At 48.4% G+C, this 27,986-nt stretch overlaps 1 protein-coding gene across 1 annotated transcript; it reads left to right on the forward strand.

Annotated features, from left to right (window-relative positions):
- The first annotated feature begins 3,665 nt into the window (after nucleotides 1-3,665).
- AP5Z1 (adaptor related protein complex 5 subunit zeta 1) lies at nucleotides 3,666-27,500 on the forward strand. Its single transcript, XM_082199713.1, has 17 exons — nucleotides 3,666-3,819; nucleotides 4,854-4,991; nucleotides 5,300-5,486; nucleotides 5,778-5,922; nucleotides 7,278-7,387; nucleotides 8,020-8,188; nucleotides 10,181-10,321; nucleotides 12,515-12,552; nucleotides 12,655-12,817; nucleotides 13,922-14,100; nucleotides 14,740-14,882; nucleotides 16,261-16,407; nucleotides 17,585-17,696; nucleotides 20,144-20,241; nucleotides 21,877-22,009; nucleotides 23,575-23,789; nucleotides 26,876-27,500. The coding sequence occupies exons 1-17, from the start codon at nucleotides 3,779-3,781 to the stop codon at nucleotides 27,144-27,146; spliced, it is 2,430 nt and encodes an 809-aa protein (XP_082055839.1). The 5' UTR covers nucleotides 3,666-3,778; the 3' UTR covers nucleotides 27,147-27,500.
- The last annotated feature ends 486 nt before the right edge of the window (nucleotides 27,501-27,986 follow it).

The following is a 27,986-nucleotide window of genomic DNA, read 5'->3' on the forward strand; positions in this document are numbered from 1 at the left end:
CATAAATAAAAACCACCATTCACGGTGGTACAACAGAGTAAACAATAAAAGCACCTTTAAAACACCTTAAAATATATAAAAGCATCTTTAACATTTGCAGCAGATAATGAAATAATATAATATTATAAAAAACAACAACCCCCATTTAAGGTGCTGCAAATTAGAAGACCAGATGGAGTTGGCAGGAGAGGGAGCGGTCTTCCCAGCACTCACAAAGCAGCAGCAGCAGTCGTGTCCCGGAGGCCTCTCCCAGGCCTCTTATGCTGTGGCGATGAATGCAGGCCCCGCCCCCCTAGGCCGGATGGAGTTGGCAGGAGAGGGAGCGGTCTTCCCAGCACTCACGCAAGCAGCAACAGCTTAGCGGATCAGCGGCTTAGGATCAGCTGATAAGCAGCTTAGCGGCTTGGGGGAAAGGGGGGGAGGGGGGAAAACCCGCATGAACTCGCAAGACATTTTCGTCTTGCAAAGCAAACCCATAGGAAATTCGTTTTGCGAAGCACCTCCAAAACGGAAAACCCTTTCGTCTAGCGGGTTTTCCGTCTTGCGAGGCATTCGTCTTGCGGGGCACCACTGTACAAATCATAGCCTCATAGAACTGTAGAGGGACCCTGAGGCTCATCTAGTCCAACTCTCGGCAATGCAGAAATATGCAGCTGTCCTATACAAGGATAGAACCTGCAACCCTGGTGTTATCAGACCATGCTCTAACTAGCTGAGCTATATCCCCAAGCTTAGTCTAATCTGGAGGTTTTCAAACTTTTTGAGTCCACGGCTCCCTTGGCCAACTACATTCTTTCTGCAGCACCCCTGGGGGGCTCAGGAGCCCAGTTATGCCACCCTTTGCTTGAAGCACATATTTAGATGTGCACCTGTTTGATTTCCACCCGCCCTGTCTTACTCCCAATTACAGTGGTACCTCGGGTTACATACGCTTCAGGTTACAGACTCTGCTAACCCAGAAATAGTACCCTGGGTTAAGAACTTTGCTTCAGGATGAGAACAGAAATCGTGCTCTGGTGGCACAGCAGCAGCAGGAGGCCCCGTTAGCTAAAGTGGTGCTTCAGGTTAAGAACAGTTTCAGGTTTACAGTTTCTGGAACGAATTAAGTTCTTAACCCGAGGTACCACTGTAGCTCCTAGTACTGTACGTTTCCAAATTGCCAAAACCTGCTGATGCAGCCAAATTCATAAGCAGCATCTGGGGGCCTCTCCAGATGTTTTGGAGCACAACTGCTATCTGGCCCAGCCTAGCTTTGGTTCTCACCCCAAACATCTGCCTAGCCTCAGGTTGGTGAAGGTTGCAGCTGGAGAAGTTGTTTGAGTTTTAAGTATGGCAGCAATCTGCACCTGAGGCGCAAGGGAAGGGGTGGAGTAATAGAAATATGTCCTTTTAGTGCAGAGGTTTTCAATCTTTCTGAGTCCACGGCTCCCTTGGCCAACTACATTCTTTCTGCGGCACCCCTGGGGGGCTCAAGGTTATCTCACCCTTTGCTTGCAGAGCAGGCAGCCTCTCACGCTTTTTTGAACACACTCCCTTGTGGAGGGTTCCCTCAGCCTCCTCTCCTCTCCCCTCTCCTTGAGAGCCAGTGTGGTGTAGTGGCTAAGAGCGGTAGTCTTGTAATCTGGTGAACTGGGTTCGCGTCTCCGCTCCTCCACCTGCAGCTGCTGGGTGACCTTGGGCCAGTCACACTTCTGTGAAGTCTCTCAGCCCCACTCACCTCACAGAGTGTTTGTTGTGGGGGAGGAAGGGAAAGGAGAATGTTAGCCGCTTTGAGACTCCTGAAGGGGAGTGAAAGGCGGGATATCAAATCCAAACTCCTCCTCCTCCTCTTCTTCTTCTTCTTCTTCTTCTTCTTCGGAGTCCTCCGGGCAGCTGCCCCTGGTCTCTGAGCTGCCCCAAGGAGAGGTGCCTCTTCACACTGCCCCACAGGGACTTGGGACTTGTCTTGTCCATTCCCAACAGCAAGGGCAACCAGCACCCCCTGACCAGCCCCAGAGGCACCATTTGCCTGCGGAGCTTGGAGCCAGGGCTGCTGCGACAAACAGCTGTGCAAACCTTTGGGAGACAGAGATGCAAAAGGGCATCAGAGGAGGGAGGGAAGGAAAGAGGGACAGAGGCCCCTGTTATCCGCAGCACCCCTGACCATCATTCAAGGCACCCCAGGGTGCCACGGCACACTGGTTGAAAACCACTAATCCAAAGGTAAGTCTGTGTCTGCCTGAGCTTGAGTCTGGACTAAGGGTTCTGAGCTCATGTGTTCTGATTCAATACATGATGTCCAATCACAGAACATTTCAGGATTTGAGCCTCTGCCATTGGCCCTTGAACTCTGAGTCGTGATTTGCAGCTTGGAAGTTTAGACAGCCAATCATGTTGGGAGTGGCCCAGGCTTTCAGGTATGTATATAAGCAGTTGCTTTGCCCCTGTTATCCAGCTATGTAGCTCAATATAGGTTCTTGCTGTTATCCCTGTGTCTTGCCTCATGGAAACCCACCTACACTTCACTGGCGACAAAGGTGGGATGCTAGGCTAGTCTTACTGACCAGTGATTTAAATCAAGTCTTATTGACTAGTGATTTAAATTGTGATTTAAATCAATTTGATTTAAATCAGATCCACCCTGGTTCTGAGCAGGGGCACACCTTTTCCTTTTTTTCATAACGTAACCGCCCTGTGATCCTCGGATGAAGGGAAATGTGGAAATTTAAAAAATAAAATAAAATAAGACATAAGACCACTGTTCATGTGTGCCACCAAAGCAGCAAGAATCCTTGTGACAAGAAAATTGAAAGATGAAAAAATGCTGACAATTACAGACTGGCAGATACTTATGCTAGAATACCTGCAATAGTGAAATTGACGGGAAGAGTTAGAGGAGTAGTGAACCAGAAAATATTTAGAGAATGGAGAATTCTTAAGCATTATATAAGATTATATTGTACCAACAATACAATACTAGCAGAACTCAAGTAAACAAAATGAATAACAAACATCGTTTTTGGAGTAAATGGGAACAATACTGAAGATTAGTAAACTGCGACAAAAAGATAGTATAAACAGTGCAATGAGAATGATTGGAAGACTCATTTTATCAGAAGTCTTTTTATTTAAATGTTTATTAAGATGTTAATAGGAAGAATACATAAGTAAATTTGTTTTTGCTCCTTTCTTCTGTCCCCCTTTCTGTTCTGCAATTTTCTCTCTCTTCCTTTCCTTTTCTCTTTTTTCCTTTCTCTTTATTTTTTTCTTTCTGCAATATGAGAGTGTAAATTCTATTTGTAATTTTTTGTGTATATGTGTGTAACTTACACTAGTAAAGTTTACTTTTTTTTAAAAAAAAAAAGGAAATTAAAAAAACAAACTGCATTTTCAAGCTCTGTGTCCTCTCCCGTCATTTCCTGCTCCTTATGAGATCCTACCCCCGGCCAGCCCTTAAAGCTGTGCCCTCAGGCGCACCTGACAATTAAAAACCTCTGCACCCCCTCCCACCCCAACACAATAGGGGCTCCCCCCCCCCAGCCCACGTCCCGCCTACAAAGAAGGCCGCCAAATCCCATATAGGAAGAAGAGGCGCCTCCTCCTCCTCCTCCTCCCTCCCGGAACTCTGGCGCCGAGGAGGCCGGTTTCCACACGGACGGATTTGAGGAGGGACCCGCGCGCATGCCCAGAAGTGTTAGGGCGGAGAATAACCCGGAAGTAAAGGAAGCGCTGGCTGTGCACCCCCAAAATAAGTCCGGGCTCCCCCCCCCATTTTCCTTTTTTCTTTTTGGAAAATAGGATGTATTCCGCGGGGACGGAGAGCTTCTTGCGCCAGGCCAGGTAGGGAGAGGCAAAATGGGGGGGGGCTGGGGAAGGGGGAGCCACGGGGGAGGGAGCAGAAGCCCTCCAGAGGCTTTGGGTTCCAGCTGCTTCTTTGGGGGAGGCTGAGTTGGGGCTTGCCAGCTTCCTCTTCTTTATTAATATTACTACTATTATGTATTTATTTATTTATTTGTGCCCCGCCTTTTGCCCTGGCAGATACTCTTTCTTTTCTTTTTTGCTTTTTGAGTGCTTTATTGATTGAACACTTTATAACAGAAAACTGTACAATAGATATTATAAGCAAAATGAGAAATACAAAATAAACGGTTCTTCATTCTTCAACTAATGCATGCTTTGGACATCCAAAGTACTGTTAGATAGATAGATAGATAGATAGATAATTTATTACAGTCGGAGACCAGCTTATAAAACACACTTGGGGATACAATCCCAGAAGGGAAACAAACATTTAAAACAATGTACAACAATACATTTAAAATTTATAAATGCGAAAAGCTTAAAACTTTACTGTATTTTAATATTTTGTTGGAAGCCGCCCAGAGTGGCTGGGGAAACCCAGCCAGATGGGCGGGGTATAAATAAATTATTATTAACTTATTGCAACAGCCCTGTGAGGGGAGGTTATGTTGAGAGGCAGTGACTGACCCAAGGACACCAGGGAGCTTCACGGGATTCTGTGAAATGTGGAGACTTCCTCTTGGTTAAGATATAAGGACACAGAAAGAGCCTTGCTTTATAAGGCCAGTGGCCCATCTATCCTGTTCTCACGGTTGCCAACCAGATGCCTCTGGAACACATGCAGTGCTCTGGTTTGCTCCTTGCAAACCATTTTCATAATGGAAATATAAGAGTATGCAAGGGTCTGTCTGGTGCTTTGCCAGCCCACGAGCCATCCAGTTGTCACTGAAGTTGCCAGCAGAGTCTTTCCCAGCCCAGTGTATGGCAAAGCAACTACTGTCGTGGTTGGCAAAGGCCTGATGTGGAAGTTTGCAAAACGGAGATTTCTTAATTTCTATATGCTTTCCTATTAGGGAGATCCAGGATGAAGAACTGAGAAAATTCATTTCACGAATCACAGGCTTTCTCCAAAATCAAGACTTCGGAAATGAGACTGTCGATAGCTTGCAAAGACTGTTTTTGATCGTCTCAGCCACTAAATATGGACGGAAGTAAGTGAAGGCAAATGCTGGTTTTAATAAGTCCAAGGAAACATCTGTAGCATATTTATAGTTCTGTTAATCAAATGCTACAAGTGTCTCCGTAGAACTATGATGTGAGTGGCTTTCATTACCTTGGGCTGGTTCCCTTTCATACTGGTGTTCAGTCAGTAGAATATAACAAATATTAAAACATCTTACAGTGCAATGCTATACATGGCTTCCCAGTTTGACTTTCTTCCAGATATGTGTGCATTGATTGCACCCTTAGCTTCTCTTCGTTTTGTGTTCGCTGCTTATGTTGATGATGCTTTTTGCAGGATAGATGGCAAATTTCTGGAACTTCTGCAGACAGTGTTGCATCTGCCAAAGACGCCTGAGCAAGTCCAGTTTCTTTGTGCTGCCATCCTGAGAGAGACGTCACTTTGTAATGATTTATCTGTGTCTTGGGATAACATCCAGGACACCAAGCTCCTGAGCCTTGCCTTCTCCATCGTGCTAGCCCAGGTAAGTGAACTGTGATTCTGGACAGATCACAGTTTGGTTCTTTGCTTTGTTTCCCTGTGACTGTGGCCCGTTTCACACCCAGATTTTGGACTTGGTTTAGTTTTTTCTTGTCGTTTTTTAAAAATGCTCCCCCATCTGGCGAGATCTGGTCTATGCCAAATTCCAGGCACCCTAAACTTTTTTTAGTTGTTCACTCAGAATCTTAAATGAATTGCCAGAGGGCATGTGCCTTTTGTGTAAGCTCAGCCTCTGTGGCTTGTGAGCCTTCAAAATCTTTGCTTTTATCCAAAGGGCAGTAAAAAGGCAGTGGTGGAAGCTTTTGGGCAGCGTGTGGTGAAAGTCCTGGAAGGCAGGCTTCCTGAAGGTCAAAATGCACGGCACCTTCTCCCCCTCCTTTCAAAAATCATCAGCTTTCTACCGATGAGCCTTAATGAAGGTAAGTGCAAGAAGTGGGCAGGCTGGTTGGATCTACTTTGGTTTTTTTACTAGAACCCCAACCTCTGAGCTGAGGAACTGAACTAATCTGAGAGTCCTTTCACACAAAACTTCAATCCTGGTTAGCATTCCTCATTTTAAGAGTCTTGTTCAGGTGCTATTCTGAGACCCTAGGGGGTGTGAAATCCTTGTGTATCTCCTAGAGATCTGCTGGTAGACCCAGATCTGCCTTCCGTCCACCCTCCTGTAGAAAACAACCAAGTTAGTTTGAGGCTGGGACTTTGAACATTTGTTTTAGTCCTTTGAAATTGTAAACCACTGTGGGTGCCTCAGCAGAAAGGCAGTATATCGTTCAGCCCAGACACTGAGGTCCAGCTCCAAGGGCCTTCTGGAGGTTCCCTCACTCAGAGAGGTGAGGTTACAAGGAACGAGGCAAAGAGCCTTCTCAGTAGTGGCGCCCTCCCTGTAGAACACCCTCCCACCAAATGTCAAGGAAATAAACAACTATCTGACTTTTAGAAGACATCTGAAGGCAGTCCTGTTTAGGGAAGGTTTTTTTAATGTTTGATCGTGTTTTTAATATTCTGTTGGGAGCCACCCAGAGTGGCTGGGGAAACCCAGCCAGATGAGTGGGGTATAAATAATAAAATCATTATTGTTATTATTATTCAGACTAGTCTTCCCCAGTGTAGCGCATGGCGTATGTTTTGGCCATGCCAAATTTGGTACTGTGGGTTTTGTCATCCAGAACCTCAGGAGGGGAGCAGTTTGAAGAAGGTTTTTAAAATGTTTTGAACCATGCTGAGGTCTGTGGATGAAGGGCAATATACTTAATAATAATAATAATAACCTAGACACTGCCAATGTCTAAAGCAGGTAGCTGTTCTGCTCTGCTTAGGCAGTCACCCAATATATTTTCAGCCAATATTACAGAGATGAGGTTTTAGAGGCTAAGGGGTTTGCTGTTTCGCAGGAGCAATTAAGTGCCATAAACATAGGCTGCAGCCAGCCCAGTGCAATTAGGAAATGCTGGAGGTGTTTATAGAAGGGTAGTCTCTTCTGGTTCCTGGTAAGAATCCCAGTTCCAGCCTCTTTTCTCCACAGATGAGGATGCGTGGGTAGAATAAATTGTGGGTGTCAAAGATGCAAATTCACAGGAACAGCTCTTCTGTTGATCTGCAGAGTTTTCTTGCTCCTGGCCCCAAGCACTAAGCTCTTCTCTGGACAGTGTAGGGACAGATGAAGCTGTAGGTGGACCCGAGGCTGCCTGATGGTGAACCATTGCAATTGCCAAGGCTCCCCACAGTCGTCCTCTGTTGTGTCTTTCTGACAGGCTGTGTTGCTTTTGATCCATAGATCAGATCAATCTGCTCAGCAAAAGGATGGTGGACTGGCTGAGGTATGCCAGCGTCCAGCAAGGAGTCCCCCACTCCTCAGGAGGCTTCTTCAACCCTCGAGCAAGACAGGTGCGGAACTGCAGTTCCAGGGGGCATGAACCCGGGCTTGCTTTTTAAGAGAAGGCACATGGAAAAACCACCCAGCGAGCCAAGTGCACAGACGCAGATTCTGCGCTGGGGTGACCCTGAATCCTGCCCTTCCTCCAAGGATCTCGGAGTGACTTGCATAGTTCACCTTTGAGAGCCAGTGTGGTGTAGTGGTTAAGAGCGATAGACTCGTAATCTGGGGAACCGGGTTTGCGTCTCTGCTCCTCCACATGCAGCTGCTGGGTGACCTTGGGCCAGTCACACTTCTCTGAAGTCTCTCAGCCCCACTCACCTCACAGAGTGTTTGTTGTGGGGGAGGAAGGGAAAGGAGAATGTTAGCCACTTTGAGACTCCTGAAGGGGAGTGAAAGGCGGGATATCAAATCCAAACTCCTCCTCCTCCTCCTCTTCTTCTTCTTCTTCTTCTTCTTCTTCTTCTTTGCCCTGGGAGTTTCCCCCAGGCATCCAGTTGGCCGCTGTGAGAACAGCAGGACGCTGGACAAGGTGGACCACTGGTCTGATTCTCATGTCTGGCCTTTAAACACCTGGGCTCTCTGCTCCTGATTCTCTGCTTTCTAAGTAGCGGCTTACCCTGCTCTTTCTTCCGCCCCACAGCCTGGCCCCATCATGGAGGTGGACGGCACAGCCACCACGGACTTCTTCACTGTGCTCTCAGTCGGCCAGTATTACACAGAGGACCAGTGGTTCAACGTGCAGGCCTTCTCCATGCTGCGGAAGTGGCTGCTGTGCTATGGGAGCAACGGAGCTAGTAGTCCAAATTCAGGTAAGGATCTAGAGAGGGGGAGGGGAGGGCACTGTGCATACAGCCAATGAGGAACATGATTGGCAGCCGCCATCAACACATCTGCTGTTATGGTAAGACACCCAGGGATCAGATGACGAACAGCATTGTTTACAGCAGCATTCTCCATACCGGATAGATAATAAATACAATATTAAGTAAAGGTAAAGGGACCCCTGACCATTAGGTCCAGTCGTGACCGACTCTGGGGTTGCGGCGCTCATCTCGCTTTATTGGCTGAGGGAGCCGGTGTACAGCTTCCGGGTCATGTGGCCAGCAGGACTAAGCTGCTTCTGGCAAACCAGAGCAGTGCACAGAAACGCCGTTTTACCTTCCCGCCGGTACCTATTTATCTACTTGCACTTTGATGTGCTTTTGAACTGCTAAGTTGGCAGGCACAGGGACCAAGCAACGGGAGCTCACCCTGTCACGGGGATTCGAACCGCCGACCTTCTGATCGGCAAGTCCTAGGCTCTGTGGTTTAACCCACAGCGCCACCCGCGTCCCACTAAATACAATATTATTGGTTTGTTATAATGGGGGGGGGGGCTTTTGGGTTGATATGTTATTTGTATTTCTTAAAAAAACAAAACCTCTCTCTCTATATATATAAATATATAGTGAAGAGAGCGTGACTTTCCAATCACGAATTAAACCACGAGGTCTCACGAGGAGAGGTTTCCTGTTGCAGCTCTGCACAATCCACTGCTTATTCCAATGGGCTTCTGATGGGGCAGCTAAGTTGTGTTGTGTCTCTGCATTGAGTGTGATTAGACCATTCAGTTGCACCTCATGCAGAGAGGCAGTAGAGTTAGCGGCCCTTAGAGGAACTGTGCCCAGAACAGGGACTCAAGCAGAAACCTTGGGGTGGGCAAAGAAGTCGGGCCCTTCTAAGTCTAGGCAGTGTTTACCATCTTGTGGTCTTAAAAGTAAACTCTCTTGTATGAAAAGAATGAGTTGCACTTTCAATTTTAAATGTGTTAGAATGTTTGTTAGAAATTTAGGGGACTTTTGAGGAAAATAGGAAATTGACAGAGATAGATATTTACTTAATAATGATTTGAAATTTGAACTTGAACCTGCTTAGTATGTTGGTAGGTTCTTAGCCTTACAGTCATACCTTGGTTTTCAAACAGCTTAGTTCTTGAACGTTTTGGCTCCCAAACGCCACAAACTGAGAAGTGACTGTTCTAGTTTGCAAACTATTTTTGGAAGCCAAACATCTGATGGGGATTCCGCGGCTTTCTGCAGGAGCTTCCTGCAGCCAATCAGAAGCCACGAAGTTTTGGAAGTTGAACGGAACGGATTCCGTTCAACTTCTAAGGTACAACGGTATTTGTTAGGTTTTTTCCTTCCTGTCTTTAATTATTTTCTTTCTCCTTAATTTTTTTTTCTTATCTTGTAGAAGACAAGCTGTATAAAATGTGAGATTGTGTCAGGCTGAATTTATTGATTGTGTTTTGCTGATTTGGAATCTTTTGTACGCTCTATTTTGATTTTAAGTTAATAAAATTACTAGAAAAAGAAACCGAGGAAACCTTTCACTGACTCATCTTGCCCCATCTTTTTGTTTGCGTGTGTGATTTTTAATCGTATAGAGAACAAGCAGAAAATATAAAGTTGACATATAACCTCACCCCATAACAAAACAGGAGTTAGGACCATAAATAAGAAAACTATACATCAGTGAGAAGCAAAAATAGGTACAAATAGAAGAATAGGAGCTGAATCTTAACAGAAGACAGGGAGGAGATCAGGCAAGCCAAATTGCCCTGGCGATTGCCAACAGATGTTTTTGTCTGTGTAATTCAGAGGTATATAAAACAAAGTCCCACCATATTGCACTCAAAGACTGCGGCTGTTCTTTACCCTGCAGCAAACGTAGGTTGTGGGAAATCTTTTTTCAAGACTGTGATGTTCCCACAGCACGCTTGCATGAATAAACTGCTCACCTTGTCCCCACTTTCTTTGCAGATGATAAATCGGAGGTGGACGGCTCCGTCATGTCCATGGTCTCCGTCACCTCCACCTCCAGCCGCCTGCTCCCCCCCAAGGAGCGCTTGCGGGAAAAGGCCTTCGAGTACTGCCAGCGGCTTATAGAGCAGAGCAACCGCCGTGAGTCCCCTTTTCTGTGCTTGGCTTGTTTCCTGCTGGTGAGGGTGACAAGAGATTTAGGGATGCTGTTTGCTCTTTCACGCCTTCTCTTTTCCGTCTCCTATTTCGCACTGTAACTTGCACAGAAATTAATTTTTTTCATGCACCCACATTTCTGAATCCCCTTCTGGAGTCTTCCCTCCCAACTATTCCTCCAGTTGTCTGTGGGAAAGGAAAGGTCCAGCTTTTCCAGGAGAAGCAGCAGGTGGAGGTGTCTGTTTTGGCTCACATGCCGACTCAGTTAGAATCATAGAATCCTAGAGTTGGAAGAGACCACAAGGGCCATCGAGTCCAAATCCCCTGCCAGGCAGGAAACACCATCAGAGCACTCCTGACATATGGTTGTCAAGCCTCTGCTTAAAGACCTCCAAAGTAGGAGACTCCACCACACTCCTTGGCAGCAAATTCCACTGTCGAACAGCTCTTACTGTCAGGAAGTTCTTCCTAATGTTTAGGTGGAATCTTCTTTCTTGTAGTTTGGATCCATTGCTCCGTGTCCGCTTCTCTGGAGCAGCAGAAAACAACCTTTCTCCCTCCTCTATGTGACATCCTTTTATATATTTGAACATGGCTATCATATCACCCCTTAACCTCCTCTTCTCCAGGCTAAACATGCCCAGCTCCCTTAGCCGTTCCTCATAAGGCATCGTTTCCAGGCCTTTGACCATTTTGGTTGCCCTCCTCTGGACACGTTCCAGTTTGTCAGTGTCCTTCTTGAACTGTGGTGCCCAGAACTGGACACAGTACTCCAGGTGAGGTCTGACCAGAGCAGAATACAGTGGCACTATTACTTCCCTTGATCTAGATGCTATACTCCTATTGATGCAGCCCAGAATTGCATTGGCTTTTTTAGCTGCCGCGTCACACTGTTGGCTCATGTCAAGTTTGTGGTCAACCAAGACTCCTAGATCCTTTTCACATGTACTGCTCTCAAGCCAGGTGTCACCCATCTTGTATTTGTGCCTCTCATTTTTTTTTGCCCAAGTGCAATACTTTACATTTCTCCCTGTTAAAATTCATCTTGTTTGTTTGTCACAAGCTAGGTATGTTTAACTTGGAGAAGAGGAGACTGAGAGGTGCCGTGATAGCCACCTTAAATATCTGAAGGGCTGGCACGTAGAAGATGGAGCAAACTTGTTTCCTGCTGCAACCCAGAGGGCGGGACCCAAACTAAGGATTCAAATTGCGAGAAAGGAGATTCTTACTAAGCATCAGGGAGAACTTCCTGATGATAAGAGCTGTTTGGGCATGGAAAGCTTGTTTAGGGAAGCTTTTAATGTTTGATGCATTACTGTATTTTAATATTTTGTTGGAAGCTGCCCAGATTGGCTGGGGAAGCCAAGCCAGATGGGTGGGGTATAAATAATAAATTATTATTATAAAGAGTCCCTCGGGAGGTGGCAAACTCTCCTTCCTTGGAGGTTTTTAAGCAGAGATTGAATGGCCACCTGTCAGGGGTTCTTTAGCTGCCATTCCTGCATCACGGGGTTGGACTAGATGATGATGATGATGATGATGATGATGATGATGAAGATACTTTTTTTATACCCCACCCATCTGGCTGGGTTTCCCCAGCCACTCTGTGCAGCTCCCAACAGAATATTAAAAACAGAATAAAACATCAAACATTAAAAACTTCCCTAAACAGGGCTGCCTTCAGATGTCTTCTAAGAGTCAGATAGTTGTTTATTTCCTTGACATCTGATGGGAGGGTGTTCCACAGGGCGGGTGCCACCACCAAGAAGGCCCTCTGCCTGGTTCCCTGTAACCTCCCTTCTCACAGGGAGGGAACCGCCAGAAGGCTCTTGGCGCTGGACCTCAGTGTCCGGGCAGAATGATGGGGGTGGAGACACTTCTTCAGGGATACTGGGCCGAGGCTGTTTAGGGCTTTGAAGGTCAACATCAACACTTTGAATTGTGCTCGGAAACTTAACTGGGAGCCAATGTAGCTCTTTCGGGTTATATGGTCTCAGTGGCCGCTCCCAGTCCCCAGTCCAGCTGCATTCTGGATTAGTTGCAGTTTCCGGCTCACCTTCAAAGGAAGCCCCACGTACAGCTCATGGCAGTAGTGCAAGCGGGAGATAACCCGTGGGGTCCCTTTCCAAGTTCTATGTTTCTGTGGTTCTATGAGATCAATTTTGTTTTGTCTGCCAGGGGCTCTGAAGAAAGCCGATGGGGAGCTTCAGAAAGCCGTAAGTAGCCTGAAGGAAGGTCTTGGGGCTTGAGCAGGGATCTTGGGCAGCCATTCCGGAATCCCTGACATTGACGTCTCTCCCCCTCTTTCCCTCTCACAGTGCCTTATTGAAGCCATCACCATCATGGATATCATTTGCAGACAGGACTCTTCCTATGTCTACCGCTCACTTTCCTGCCTGAAAAACGTGCACAGCCGGATCAGTGGGGACCTGTCTTATGCCAGGGTGCTGCTGCCCATTGCCCAGTTCTTTCTGAACCACAGTGAGTAAGGCTGGCCGGCTGAAGCGAAGCTCTGCCTCTGAAACAGCCTTGGTAGGGAGGGCAGCTGCAATGCCAGACAGCTTCCTCCACGGCCTCCCTTTCCCTCTCACTCTGCCCGGGGGAGGGAGGCCAGAGATGGGAGCCAAATTCCTGCCAGGGAGAGGTAGCAACTGCCTTGGAGATTCCTGTCATTGCAGGCAGCAAGGGGCAGTTTGCTTGCCTTGCGTTTTCCTCTCGGCAAAAGCAGGAAGCTGAACTCCAAGCAATGCAAGGCGGGTGGTGGGAAGAACTTGGGTTTGCCACAAACTCACCCCCAGACATCAGGTCTAAACTGAGAAAGGGGCTTTTTATTAGAAAATGGGGAAAAGGGAAAGCAGAGAGGAATAATAATAATAATAATAATAATAATAATAATAATAATAATAATAATAAAATTTATTTATACCCTGCCCTCCCCAGCCAAGACCGGGCTCAGGGTGGCTAACACCAGGTAAAAACAATTGATTAAAATACAACTTAAAAACAAGATTGAAATACAACATTAAAATGCAGCCCATTTCAGTAGAAACTCAAATCAAAAACTTTTTGGGGATGAAAATGTCAAATCTTCACCAAGGCCAACTATCCAGACTGGTCCTACATGGGCCAGAAAAAAGCCAGGGAAGTCCCCAAATAGGAGTTCCATCGCAGAAGAAGAAAGCTAAAAGGAAAGAGGGGGAGGGGATCAAGTTGATTCCAAGCCAAAGGCCTGGCGGAACAACTCTGTCTTACAGCCCTGCAGAAAGAGATCAGATCCCGCAGGGCCCTGGTCTCATGAGACAGAGCGTTCCACCAGGCCGGAGCCAGTGTTGAAAAGGCCCTGGCTCTGGTTGAGGCTAATCTGACTTCCTTAGGGCCCAGGACCTCAAATTGTTGCTATTTATGGATCTTAAGGTCCTCTGTGGGGCATACCGGGAGAGGCGGTCCCATAAGTACGAGGGTCCTAGGCCGTGAAGGGCTTTACGAAACACCCTCAGTTTCCTCCTCCCCAGGGCTGACTAAAGCAGGATGGAGAATGCTAAATGTATGCATGCGTATGTGTGTGTTTCTATCCTTGCTCCCCAGGTGAGACGGCGGCTGTGGACTCCGAAGCTGTTTACAGGCACCTCTTCACCAGAGTTCCCGCTCAGCTTTTCCACAGCCCGATGCTGGCCTTTGAGTTTATCCAGTTCTGCAGGCACAACATTCGGTTCTTCACTGAGAAACTCAGCATCTTCCGACAGAACTTCCCAAACCTATTCAAGGTACCTGGTAGAAAGACTCTCACGGGGCCTCATGGGCAGAAGTTAAAAGCTATTGGAGAATGTGCAGGTGCCTTCTGCTTTTTCATCCAACTTCTCTTAGTTGGCTCTTTCTCAGGGCCATTATTATTATTATTATTATTATTATTATTATTATTGTTGTTGTTGTTGTTGTTATTATTATTGTTATTTTTAATGTATTTATATGCAGCCTTCCTCCCAAGTTGAGATTCAAGGCAGCTTCCACCATTTAAAAGCGACATTACGAAATACAAAGGAATAAAAACAAACTGGTTTCAAAACATCTAAACAACATTTAGAATTAGCAAAATTAAAATCCAGTTTGCGGGTGGCTCTGTGGTCTAAACCACTGAGCCTAGGGCTTGCCGATTGGAAGGTTGGCGGTTCGAATCCCCGTGATGGGGTGAGCTCCTGTTGCTCGGTCCCTACTCCTGCCAACCTAGCAGTTCAAAAGCACCTCAAAAAGTAGATAAATAGGTACCGCTCCGGCGGGAAGGTAAATGGCGTTTCCGTGCGCTGCTCTGGTTTCGCCAGAAGTGGCTTAGTCAGAATCCACTTGGGGTGTGGAGGGAGAGCAGGCCCACTCACTGCAGTTTCATCTCGTTCCCCCCTCCCCTGCAGTTCCTGGCATGGAACAGCCCAGCCCTTATTGCCGATTATATGGACCTTCTGCCAGCCCTGCTTGGGACCGACACGGCTCTGGAGGTCTTCCACCTACTGCTCGACTTGCCGTGTGTGGCAGTGGCGCTGGATGTCCAGCTGAGGTAATAGCTCTCCTCCCCACAGCCTAGCGCCAGGTAGCGCAGAGTAATGGTATTACAGTGGTACCTTGGTTCTTAAGCTTAATCCGTTCTGGAAGTCCGTTTCAAAACCAAAGTGTTCCAAAACCAAGGTACGCTTTCCCATAGAAAGTAATGCAAAACGGATTAATCCATTCCAGACTTTTAAAAACAATCCCTAAAACAGCAGTTGAACATGAATTTTACTAACGAGACCATTGATTCATAAAATGAAAGCAATAATGTTCAGTGTTCTGTACTATAAAATAAATAGGACAGTATTGTAGATGATAAAAATTAAAATTAATTTTTTTTCTTACCTGCACTGATGATAGTCAGTGTTTGGATGGGGGGCTTTTATCCATTTCTGCAGTCACACAATCAGTCTGAAGAAGTACGCATGCACACGAAAGCTCATACCAGTAACAAACTTAGTTGGTCTCCAAGGTGCTACTGGAAGGATTTTTTTTATTTTGTTTCGACAATCAGTCAGTCAGTCAGTCAGTCAATCAGTAGATGAACTGGGTTCCACACAGTCACAAAAACAAATTAACCGAAAAAGCCTCAAAAACAAAAATGCAAAATAAACAGCAAAAACAAAAGCACCAAACTTAATCCGATGCGGAAGTCCATTTGATTTCCAAAATGTTAGAAAACCAAGGTGCAGCTTCTGATTGGTGCAGGTGCCCAGGAAACAAAAGCTGACAGCTGCATCGGACGTTCAGCTTCCGAAAAACGTTAGAAATCTGGAACACGTACTTCCAGGTTTTCGGCATTTGAGAACCAAGGTGCCACTGTACTATTTTATATTTATTTATACCCAGACCAGGACTTAAGGCGGCTGATCAGTTAAAATGGAAAAAGCTCATCCTTAGATGCACGGCTGAGCTAATTGCCTTTACAGGCTTGTAGGAAGGGGTGGGGGTGGGGGCTACTTGTGGCCAGATTCCTCTGCATTTTTAACAGACGGTGCTTTTGAACAAGGTGCATGTGGGCTTTTCTCCACCCCCATCGTTCTACCTGGAACTGAGGTCCAGCGCCAAGGGCCTTCTGGCGGTTCCCTCACTGCGAGATGTGAGGTTACAGGGAACCAGGCAGAGGGCCTTCTCGGTGGTGGCGCCCGCCCTGTGGAACGCCCTCCCATCAGATGTCAAAGAGAACAACAACTACCAGGCTTTTAGAAGACATCTGAAGGCAGCCCTGTTTCGGGAAGCTTTTAATGTTTGATGTATTATAGTATTTTAATATTCTTTTGGAAGCCGCCCAGAGTGGCTGGGGAAGCCCAGCCAGATGGGCGGGGTATAAATAATAAATTATTATTATTATTATTATTATTATTATTATTATTTCCGTCTGTTGCTAGGTCTGCCCTGACTCCTCTGCCTGAGAGGACTCCTGTGGACCCTGCTCTGAAGCCAGCCACCTGCCTGGAAGCTTACCGCCACCCGGACTACAGAGCCCTCTTCCAGTATCTCCTTCGGGTCGAGTCGGCTCCCGGAGACCCGGGCAGGTAAGAGGCCGTCCCTGAGACAAGCTGCTCTTCTTCATTTATTTGATGCTGTCTGTTTTGGGGGTACTCCTACCTTGCCCGCTAAACAAAGTTCCCGAGGCATCTTATGATATAATCAAAGTACTGTTGTGGTTGTGGGGTTTTTATTTGGCAAATCTTTTGCTTAATGGTTTTCATTTTTTTGTCCAAATTGGTCACTAATCAAAACAAATTAAATTGAAACAAATTGACGTTTCCCCAAATATGAACAAATTTAACGTTTTTCCAAAGCTGACTTCCTGCACTCCCTCCTGGATGTGTTGATGGTTCTCCTTGGTGCTGTATCATAGAATGTTAAGAGTTGGAAGAGACCCCAAGGGTCATCTAGTCCAACCCACTGCAATGCCGGAATCTCATCTAAAGCATCCCTGACAGATGGTCATCCAGCCTCTGCTTAAAAACCTCCAAGGAAGGAGACTCCACAACCCCTGAGGGAGTCTGTTCTACTGTCAAACAACTCTTACTGCTCCTGATGTTCAGTCGGAATCTCATTTCTTGCAACTTGAAGCCATGGGTTCAAGTCCTGCCCTCCAGAGCAGGAGAAAACAAACTGGCTCCATCTTCCATGTGACGGCCCTTCTTCTATCTTAAGATGTGATTAAAAATCTCCAAGGAAGGAGAGGCCACCACCTCTCGTGGGATTCTGTTCCACTGCTGAACAGCTCATACTGTCTGAAAGTTCTTCCTGATGTTGAGTCGGAATTTCCTTTCTTGCAGCTTGAAGCCACGGGTTCGAGTCCTGCCCTCCAGAGCAGGAGAAATCAAGCTTGCTCCCTCCTCCGCCACTGGCAAGAAGCCAGTGTGGTGTAGTGGTTAAGAGTGGTAGTCTCCTAATCTGGGGAACCAGGTTCGCGTCTCCGCTCCTCCACATGCAGCTGCTGGGTGACCTTGGGCCAGTCATGCTTCTCAGCCCCACTCACCTCACAGAGTGTTTGTTGTGGCGGAGGAAGGGAAAGGAGAATGTTAGCCACTTTGAGACTCCTTAAAGGGAGTGAAAGGCGGGATATCAAATCCAAACTCTTCTTCTTCTTCTTCTTCTTCTTCTTCCATGTGACGGCCCTTAAGATTTGCCCCTTTGGTCTGCAGCCAGACTCTTCTGATGCTCTTATGGGTTCTTCCATTGTGATCCCCCCCCCAGGTTGACTCCCATCCGCCAACTACTGGGATCCATGGCCAGTTCCCCTCGCGTGGTGCAGTGTGCGGAGAGCGTCCCTGTCTTATTGCAGCTCTACTTTGGAGTCGTAGCCGAGGTAAGTTTTGCTTCCTCCGTGCAAGGATCTGTTTCAGTTTCATTTCCTCCAATACGCCTGCTTCAGTGAAGGTTTTAAACTAGGGCTTTAAAGCACTGTGAAATTTGAGAAGTACTGTTAAAAGGGAATAGAAAAAGAAAGCTTTAAATAATGACAATACAAACTTAAGGAATGCGCAACTTAAATAATGACTATGGACGATTTACGGAAAAGCTGAAGGAAGTCCAGAAAAGAAATACTTTGTGAAAAATTGGATGTGAAGTTATTGTGTGTTTTTGTTGTAAATTAATAACAATTATTATATATATATATAAATAAACTAGGGCTTTAAAAATTGAAACATCAAAAGTGCACCCAATGCTTAGGTATCTGGGTTCCTCCCCTCCTCCCAAATCTGTATTCAGCTCCTGTTTTGATTCCAGAGTGTAGGAGGGTATTTACTGTGGCCAGCATCATGGCACTCAGTCTTCTACAAGGCGGGATTATTCCATCTTACGCTTGAAACAGCCTTGAGGAGTGATGTCGGGGAGAGAGAGAGAGAGGGGTTGCTGATTTCTGCCTGCTGACCATGCAGACTGGCACTTGCTTCTGAGTAAGCATGCAGAGGATGCCACAGTCCTCAGCACACTTACTAGGTAGTAAAGGTAAAGGACCCCTGGACGGTTAAGTCCAGTCAAAGGCAACTATGGGGTTGTGGCGCTCATCTCACTTTCTAGCCGAGGGAGCCGGCGTTTGTCCACAGACAGCTTTCCGGGTCATGTGGCCAGCAGGAATAAACCGTTTCTGGCACAACGGGACACCGTGACGGAAACCAGAGCACACAGAAATGCCGTTTACCTTCCCGCTGCAGCGGTACCTATTTATCTACTTGCGCCAGTGTGCTTTTGAACTGTTAGGTTGGCAGGAGCAGGGACCGAGCAACGGGAGCTCACTCCGCCATGGGGATTCGAACCGCCGACCTTCTGATCTGCAAGCCCAAGAGGCTCAGTGTTTTAGACCACAGCGCCACCCATGTCCCTTTACTAGGTAGTAAGCTTCAGGGAGCACAGTGGGATACTCTGCATCAGATTGCTGTTACCCAGTGTGCTTTGCGGCTGCATCAGGATTTGAACTTGGGTCTCCCTGGTCTAAGTCTAGCACTCAAACCACTAGACATGCCAGCTCTCAACCTAAATGTGGATTTGTTGTTTATTTCTTTATTCTGGGAAGCCACAGCAGCACCATGGGTGCTGATGATGTGCTCATCTCTGTATAGTAAAGGATTTGCGGCTAACCAGGATGCGAAACCATGGTTTGAAGTGTGTTGGCAAGGCCTGGTTTGTGCTGCATCTGCTCCAGTTGAAAGCACATTCCTGCTCCTCCAGCCTCTGCCCTTGCAAGCAGCTGCCCCTGGTGTCACCTTGGACAAAGTTCCAGCAGGAAGGTCAAAGCCAGCAAACTAAGCCAGCTTCAGTGCACCTTGTCAGGAAAAAGCAGCAATGCGAAAGCCAGCTGCAGGTGTCTGGAATGCAAAACAGGATGTTGATATGTGGGACTGTACTAGTGGAAAAAAGGGGCAGTCTATTCATTGTACTGAGCACCGGATGTTAGCTCAGAGTGTCCTCTGACCTGTACTGGAAGTACAGGGGTGGAGTTGTGTCTCTACTGCTGGAGACTGGAAAGTACAGACACGTTTCTCTGTACTGCTGGAATGACAGGAATAAAGCGATGTAAATAGTCTCCTGTCTGTCTCTTTTCCCCTCCCTGGGGGAAAGCAGGGAGGAGGGTGTGTTCTTCTCACGTTTGAGGAGGATCGCCGATTTGTGACCTTGCCTGTATCCTGCCGGGAGACGCAGACGGGAAGGTCAACAAGGATCTCAAGCCGAATGCCTGGAGTGAGGCCAGTTACCTGTGACTGCGGCTGAGAATCCTGACACACCTTTGGGATCTTAAGCTGACCCAAGTCCACAAGCCAGTTATTTCCCAGAATAGGTGTCTGGTTGGCCCCTGTGAGAACAGGATGCTGGGCTAGATGGGGCCCCCCTTTGGCCTGATCCAGCAGCCTCGTCTCATATCCTTAGCGAGGGTCAGTGCTTACCCTGGTCCGGTGGTTTGGCTGCACCACCATGCCGATGAGTGAACTGAGAAAGATCCCCTGTGTTGCAAAACAGAACAATCTGAAAAACATCAAGCAACACGTAGGCTAATATAATATATTGACTATCAAACTGTTTCAAAATTCATAGACAGAAGACGTGTAATATGTGCAGGGAGTCACAAACCAATAAGAGTCAAGTAACTATTCCATAAGCAGAATGCAGGTGGCTGGCAGATCTGCTCAGTAGATCTTTGTTGTAGCGGGTGATGGGATGAGTGCAGCATGCAAGGGCCCGGGATTCTGCAGGATTCCCGGATCTTCCTTCGCTGAGTTAAGGCACTGAACGGTCCTGCTCTTCCTTCTTCTCCAGTTTGCAGATGGGGCTCTTGCAAACAAGCTGGTCCTGGCAATTCTGGAGAGGAGCGACCAGCTTTATGGAATCCCCACTTTCAAGGCAGAGGTGTACAGGTGAGTGTAGACTCATCATCTCAGGTGGGGAAAGGGCAAAATCTACCATCTCCAGACTAGGGAGTTTTAAGCTCCAATAGCAGCTGAAGCTCCTGGATGGAGTAGTTTTGTAATGTTTCTCCTTGAACCTTTCTCTCCAATGGAGCGGTTTTCTGATTTGATACTACATTGTCCCTTACAGTCAAGGTTCCTCTTGGGATATTATCTTTCTGTTCATCACCCTGACCTATTGGTTGCTTACGTCTCTATCCCAAGTCTGGTAGAAAGTGGTCTATTCATTTGTTTTATTTATAAAAATATTTATTTACTGCTAATTCTTTTTTTAAAAAAAAATTGGGAGCGGATTACAGCAATGGCATTCAAAACTCATTTGATAAAAAACATATAAAAAAGTTTAAATCAGAAATCAGCTAACTTATTGTGGAAAGGTGTATTTCCTGCTTAGGCATGGCGGACTGGGGGGGGGGAGCAAGCATTTAAAAGTTGAGACAGAAGTTGTCTACTGATCCTCTAGTGGCAGAGAGTTCCACAGGACTGGGCAGATGACACTAAAGGCTTGGCTTCCAAGTGATGTGTATATTCTATTGCAACTGAACTACTGACACTGTTCTGACCAAGTGTTCTTTAGCTGAAAAGGCTCCCCAAGTGGCTTACAAAAATTGGTAGTAAGGCAGTCTCTACTTCCAGGCTTGCAATCTCTTTAAGACACAACACACAAAGAAAAAAATGGTGGGAGGGAGAGAGGAAAAAACAAGCTCCATTCACGTTCTTATGCCATTAACAAGCCGATAAACAGCTTTTAAAAAAATGCCTTGTGAGCCATGGAGACAGTAGTGCTTTTGGATAAGAAAAGTCTGAGGATGATTGATTGGAAGAAGAGGTGGCCCTTGAGAAAATGCCAGGGCAGCAACTTGACTAAAGAAGTGTTAATTGATTAATCACAGGAGACTGAGTCTGGCATCTAATTTTGCATATGGGGGGGGGGGGAGGCATTTCTGATGCGATACACCAGCTCTCTTTGCTTTAATATTGTGTGCATCTTCAGAGGCCTTCTTTCCTGTGCACACAAGAGAAAAGGAGAGAATGCCTCTCTTTTTTAAGTTCAGGTCTCTTAACTTAAATTTTTTCCTAGCTGCCGTTTATGCGAAGGTTCCAGGGTAAATGTACAAAAGTGAATAAAATCAATCCCCACAGCATGTAAATGCAGTTTAAAGTAAGCATTAAAAAAACAAGAGAAACCAGGCATACAAAACCACCCCAGAAATACAGTTCCCAAGAATTTCATCTACATGATACACATTTGTATTACAAAAAAATAGCATTTAAAAAAACCTACCCTGCCAAATAAATCGAGAGCGGGTTTTTAGTTGATCTGAGGGTGTTTTGACGCAGCGAGTCCAACAGGTGAATCCCTTTGGCGTTGCAGCCCTAACTGACGCCTGCTCTCCTGGAGTGATTAAATCCTTTTCGGCTAGGCTTCTGCTGCCGCGAGAGCCTCTCCCAGACCCCACCCCAAACACCTCCTACCGAAAGCCTATTCAGAAGCAGAAAGTGGCCTGAACACTGTTTTGGAAGCCTTGCTCTGTGGGTTGCAGAGAACCCTGGTCACCCCGGCTGTCCTCTTTTCCCCACCAGGGTGATGAGCTCCCAGCTGTCAGTTCTGTGCAAGCTGCACCCTTCGCTGGTGGTGGAGCTGTCCCATCAGCTTTTGGAGTTTTCGGGAACGGTCACCAACATTCAGAGCAAAGAGGACCTCTTCACTGATGTGGTAAGCAGAAACACACTTGCCCTGGCGGATAGGACCACCCCTACATTCCCATCTGGGATACTGATTACCGTATTTTTCGTCCTATAGGGCGCACCGGCCCATAGGACGCACCTCGTTTTTTGGGGGGGAATGAATAAAAAAAATTATTTTCCCCCCTCCACCCTGGCTGCCGCCCCAAGCCTTGCGCTCACCTGCCCGAAGCACGGGGCACCCTCCGGAGGGCTCCCCGTGCTTCGGGCGACAGGCTGCCGCCCCAAGCCTCGCGCACTGGGCGGGACCTCCTGCCAGGCGCGCGAGGCTTGCGGACACTCGCCGGGGCTGCAGGCTGCTGCCCGCAAGCCTTGTGAGCCCGTGGGAACTCCCGCTGGGCTTGCAAGGCTTGCAGATAGCTTCCTGAAGCCTGGAGAGTGAGAGGGGTCGGTGCGCACCTACCGCTCTTGCTCTCCAGGCTTCAGCGAAAGCCAGCATTCGCCCCATAGGACGCACACACATTTCCCCTTCATTTTTGGAGGGGAAAAAGTGCGTCCTATGGGGCGAAAAATACGGTATATCCCTTGTGCCGGGAGGGGGGAGCCTGCTGGCCTTCCAGATGTTGCTAGACTCCATCTCCCATCATCCCTAAGGAAGTCAGATGAGCCTCAACCAGAGCCAGGGCTTTTTCAACACTGTGGAGTTTGAAGGGACCACAAGAGTCATCTAGTCCAAGCCCCTACAGTGTAGGAATCGCAAGTAAAGCACCCCTGACCTTTGTTTAAAAACCTCCAAGGAAGGAGAGCACCTCCACCTTCCTAGGAAGTTGGTTCTGCTGTCAAAACAGCTGTTACCCTCCGAAAACTCCTCCTGGTTTCCAGTGTCTCCTCCTTTTCTCCTAAGGAGAACTGCTGGTCTCTCCCTGGCCAGGGACCGAGGAGGAGGCACCAGGTGCAGGCAAGTCAATGCCTGGTTAGTTCGCCCACCCCTAGGGTCCGCAGGCTTTCTCTGCTGCTTCCCTCTCACGTTCCTAGCCCTCACGTTTTCTAACCATCTTCCGCAGAAACTGCTGCTTGCCTTCTATCACTGTGCCATTGAGAGCGTGCTCACTTATGGCTTATGTGTGTGGTACGGAAGCTGTACTGCCCAGGACAGGATGGGGTTGTGCAGGGTTGTTAAGGCAGCAGAGAGCATTGTTGGCTGCCCACTCTCCACCTTAGAGCAGATTTATGCCACAAGGTGCCATAGGAAGGCACTGGACATAGTAAAAGATCCATCGCATCCTGGTCACTGTCTCTTCGAGCTCCTGCCGTCGGGACAGAGATACAGGACGATGAAGACAAGAACGAGCCGTCTTAAGAACAGCTTCTTCTCCAGAGCGATCTCGGCCCTGAATGGGAAGCCCGGACTTTGAAAGTCATCTAATCTCCCTTGCTGTATTATATTGTATTGTTTAATTAGTGTTTTTATGGAGCAGTCAAGTAATTTCGTTGTCCCCGAAGGGGGCAATGACAATAAAGATATTATTATTATTATTATTATTATTATTATTATTATACGTATGCCCCCCTCTGAAGGAGTGTGCCTTCCCGCAGGTGTGGACCATTGGCGAGTACGCGTCCGTATCGCACGACAAGCGCTGCACGGTGGAGCAGATCAACCGGTTCTTTGAAGTCCTCGAGGCCATGCTCTTCGAGATCACCCAGCTGCGGCCTTTGGCCAGCATCCCCAAATACTCTCCTCGCGCCATCGCCGTCCTCATGACCGCGCTCACCAAGCTGGCATCTCGCAGCCAGGACTTGATTCCAAGGTTTGAACCCGGGGGCAGATGGGGGGGGGAGCAGGACTGAACGTCCGCTCTGGTTTGCGTAAGAACTGGCGAGGACATCAGTTAGGGCTGGGCGACGTCTGGTTTTCAACATTGTGATACAGTGGTGCCCCGCAAGACGAATGCCTCGCAAGACGGAAAACTCGCTAGACAAAAGAGTTTTCCGTTTTGGAGGTGCTTCGCAAAACGAATCTCCTATGGGCTTGCTTCGCAAGACGACAATGTCTTGCCAGTTCCTGCTGTTTTTTCCCCCTTCCCCCCTTTTTCTAAGCTGCTAAGCCGCTTATCAGCTGATCCAATCAGCAGATAAGCCGCTAAAAGCCTCTAAAAGCCTCTAATAGCGCTAATAGCGCTAATCCGCTAATCCTTCAATGGGCTTGCTTCGCAAGACGAAAAAACCGCTAGACGAAGAGAATCACAGAACGGATTCTTTTCGTCTTGCGAGGCACCACTGTATATCGCCAGCTAAACCTCTAGTTATACCGATATATCATGATGTAAGGATGGAGCTGGTTGGCTTCACAGTTTTCCCCGCGTCGTGATTTCTGCCAGCACCTGCTCTTGTGATTCGCTGAGGCGGGGGAGAGCCGAGCCAACAGAGTTTGCAGGAATCAAGTGAAGCATTGGCTGACTTCACGTTTCCCCCCCCCCCCACATTGTGATTTTTGCAGAGCTATGCCCCCAGCCAGATGGGCAGGGTAAAAATAAAATTCTTCTTCTTCTTCTTCATATATTGCCAGGTCAAAAATTATGAAAGCGATACCACATTATGGACTTCAAACTGGTTTTGGATGATATTTTGATATATTGTCCGAAACAAGTTTGAAGTCCATACTGTGATCTCACTTTCATAATGTTTGACCTGGCGATATATTGTGCCCTAGACACCAGCTTGATGTGGTTGGGGTGCAGTTTGGTGGGGAAGCACCTACTCCTTGAAAGGACAGCAGCTTTCCCCAGCCCGGGCCAGATGTTTTGGAGCAGGGGTCAGCAACCTTTTTCAGCCGTGGGCCGGTCCATCGCCCCTCAGACCATCTGGTGGGCCAGACTATATTTGGGGGGGGGGGATGAACAAATTCCTATGCCCCACAAATAACCCAGAGATGCATTTTAAATAAAAGGACACATCCCACTCATGTAAAAACACACTGATTCCTGGACCGTCTGTGGGCCGGATTGAGAAGGCGATTGGGCCGGATCCGGCCTCCGGGCCTTAGTTCGCGTACCCCTGTTTTGGAGTATCACTTCCATCAGCCCCAGCCAGCTTGGGGAATTCTGATGTGAAAAGTCCCAGCATCTTAGGTAGTGAGAAGGACCTGCTGTTTTGCTAATCCACTGGCAGTCACCTAGACTTGGGGTGGTGGGCAGGCGGCAGATCCCATGGGTGCTATCCTGTGCCTTGCCTCTCCCCCTCTTGGTCGTCGGCAGCAAAGCCTGGTCAGTAACACAGCCCTACTGGCCAGTCAGTACCAGATCTGGCTTTAGTGGCAGGTGGTTTGCAAGGATTTTTGCCTCCCAATCAGTGGCGTAGCGTGGGGGGTGCAGGGGGGGCCAGCCGCACCGGGCGCAACATCTGGGGGGGGGGGCGCACTCGCACTCACAGCTCTCTGCCCCTACCTGGCTCACTCACTCTCTCTAACTGCAGTGCTGGCTGTGCGAATCCAATCCGAGCCCCTGGGTCGCCGCCCACTGTGGAGGGGGTGGGTGCCAGGCGTGCGGTGCAGAGAGAGAGCGAGGGACTATCTGGGGGAGGGACAGTGCAGCGGCTGCCCAGCGCAGCGCTGAGCGCGGGAGAGAACCACACCAGACCAGACCAGGCAGCAGCAAGAAGAAGCTGGCAGCGGCGGCAGGTTAGGGGTTAGGGGGCGCAAATTACTTGCCTTGCCCCGGGTGCTGACAACCCATGCTACGTCGCTGCTCCCAATTGTCAAAGCAATAGCAACAGCTTCAAATTCCCTCCCAAAAGATTGCCAGAAGCTTGTGGGGTTTTGCTGCGATTAAAACTTGCGCCCTTGATTCTGACCACCAATTCCTGGGCTGAGCATATGCTCAGAGGCCCTCCATTCCTTGGCGTTTTCCTTTACCTGGCTGAGCTGCTGCCATTTTCCACAGTGAAATACAAATCTCCCCCTGCAAAGCTTGAACCTGCCACCCCGAATGAGACCCTGTTGGACTGACAGGTGTGGCCAGTGAATTGCTTCGTAGGATTTTGGACCCGAGTCCTCCCTCCCAACTCAGTTGTGGTCCTTAGAGCCCCAGAGGAGCCTGGCTGCTCAGTCTGGCCAAAGCCCATCTCGCCCAGCAGCCGGTCCCCACAGTGGATACCTATGGGAAACCTGCATGAACACAGAGATGCTCTCTCCCCAATCACATTTCCCAGTGGCTGGTAGTCTGGGGCAAACCAGCACAGCCACCATGGGTAAAGGTAAAGGGACCCCTGACCATTAGGTCAGTTGTGACCGACTCTGGGGTTGCAGCGCTCATCTCGCTTTATTGGCCGAGGGAGCCGGCGTATAGCTTCCGGGTCATGTGGCCAGCATGACTAAGCCGCTTCTGGCGAACCAGAGCACCGTTTACCTTCCCGCCGGAGCGGTACCTATTGATCTACTTGCACTTTGAGGTGCTTTCAAACTGCTAGGTGGGCAGGAGCAGGGACCGAGCAACGGGAGCTCACCCCGTTGTGGGGATTCGAACCGCCGACCTTCTGATTGGCAAGCCCTAGGCTCTGTGGTTTAACCATGGTTAGTACCCATTATTAGCCTTGCCTAGTATGCCTAATCCCACATTAATGGCCATCACTGCTTCTTGTGGCAGTGAGTTCCATAGTTCAACTAGGTATTTCCTTTGCCTTCCCCCCAAAACACTTTTCTTAACTTCCCCAGAACCCCTTACCTGGGTGAGGTGTGCAGGATATGTTGGAGATGGCAGGTGACCAGGTTTGGAGCCCACCCCACTCCAGCGGGAAGCCTGTTTCTCCCTGCCCCAAAACCTTGGGGAGCGAGGGGTGCTCTCCTTCCCCCCCCTGCGAGGTGGCTCAGCCCCGCCCTTCTCCCCGTGTCTCCCCACAGGGTGTCCCTCTTCTTGTCCAAGATGCGGACCTTCATCCAGAACCCGGCCGTCTCCTCCACCTACAGCCCCGAGGACGCTGAGGCCATCCTGACCCGGGCCACGGAGCTGATGAACTTGCTGAAGATGCCCAGCGTGGCTCAGTTCGTGCTGACCCCGTCCCCTGAGGTCTCGAGCCCCCGCTTCCACCGTGACACAAACGTTTCCCTGCCTCTCGCCATGAAGGCAGCCAGTCAGATTCTGGAGAGGGGAGCAAGCTCCGTTCCTGGCTGAGTCCTTCAGATGGAAACGTATCGTCAAGGACTGTTGGCTGCATGGGGCTGCCAGAGGCGCAGGCAGAGTTTGGGAGGGTGTGGGGCAGGAACCCCCCCACCAACAGGGTGGAGGGAGTCTCTCTAGGGAAGGAATGTGGGCGAAGGAATGAAAATGGCCAAGTCAAACAATTTCCTTTTCGAAAACTTTTGCCAGAGAAGGGATTCTGCCTCCCTTCTCTGACTTCTCAGGTGCTTCAATTTGCCTGTCCTGTGCTTGTGACTGGGCAAACAGTTTGCAGATTTATTTCCGCAACCTTGGAATCAGTATTGTTGGATCTGGGCTTCCCTGTGAATAAAATGTTGATTTGGCCTATCCAGGCGCAGTGCAGGCTTCCTCCTTGATCTGCTGCCTCAGAAAGCCGACTTCCAGGGGCAGAAGTCTCCCGGCTCCATCTTTGGGGTCTGAGTCTCTGGGCTCCCTTGGAGCAGCAAAGGGTTTGGGACGTTTCTGCACTCTCAGCTAGCCCCACGGGCAACTCTGAGCCAGTCTCCCATTCCTTTCCCCCAGCTCTCCTTAGCTTGAGCCAATTCAGAAAAGTCAGGGGTCTCAGCCCGGCTGAAGGTGTCAGGTGCAGTCCTTGGCATCTGCAGGCTCCCTGACTGAAACCAGGGAGAGCCATTGCCAACCAGCGTTAATGGCGTTGACCCCTGCTGGATCAGGCCAGTTGGCCCTCTAGTCCAGCATCCTGTTCTCACCATGGCCGACCAGATGCCCTGGTGGGGAACCCGCAAGCAGGAGCTGCGCCCAAGACCCCTCTGCCCAGCTGCAATTCTCAGCAATGCAGAGCTGTATAGATGG

This window comes from Podarcis vaucheri, assembly GCF_965113315.1.
Source record: "Podarcis vaucheri genome assembly, chromosome: 14".
Lineage (NCBI taxonomy): Eukaryota > Metazoa > Chordata > Lepidosauria > Squamata > Lacertidae > Podarcis > Podarcis vaucheri.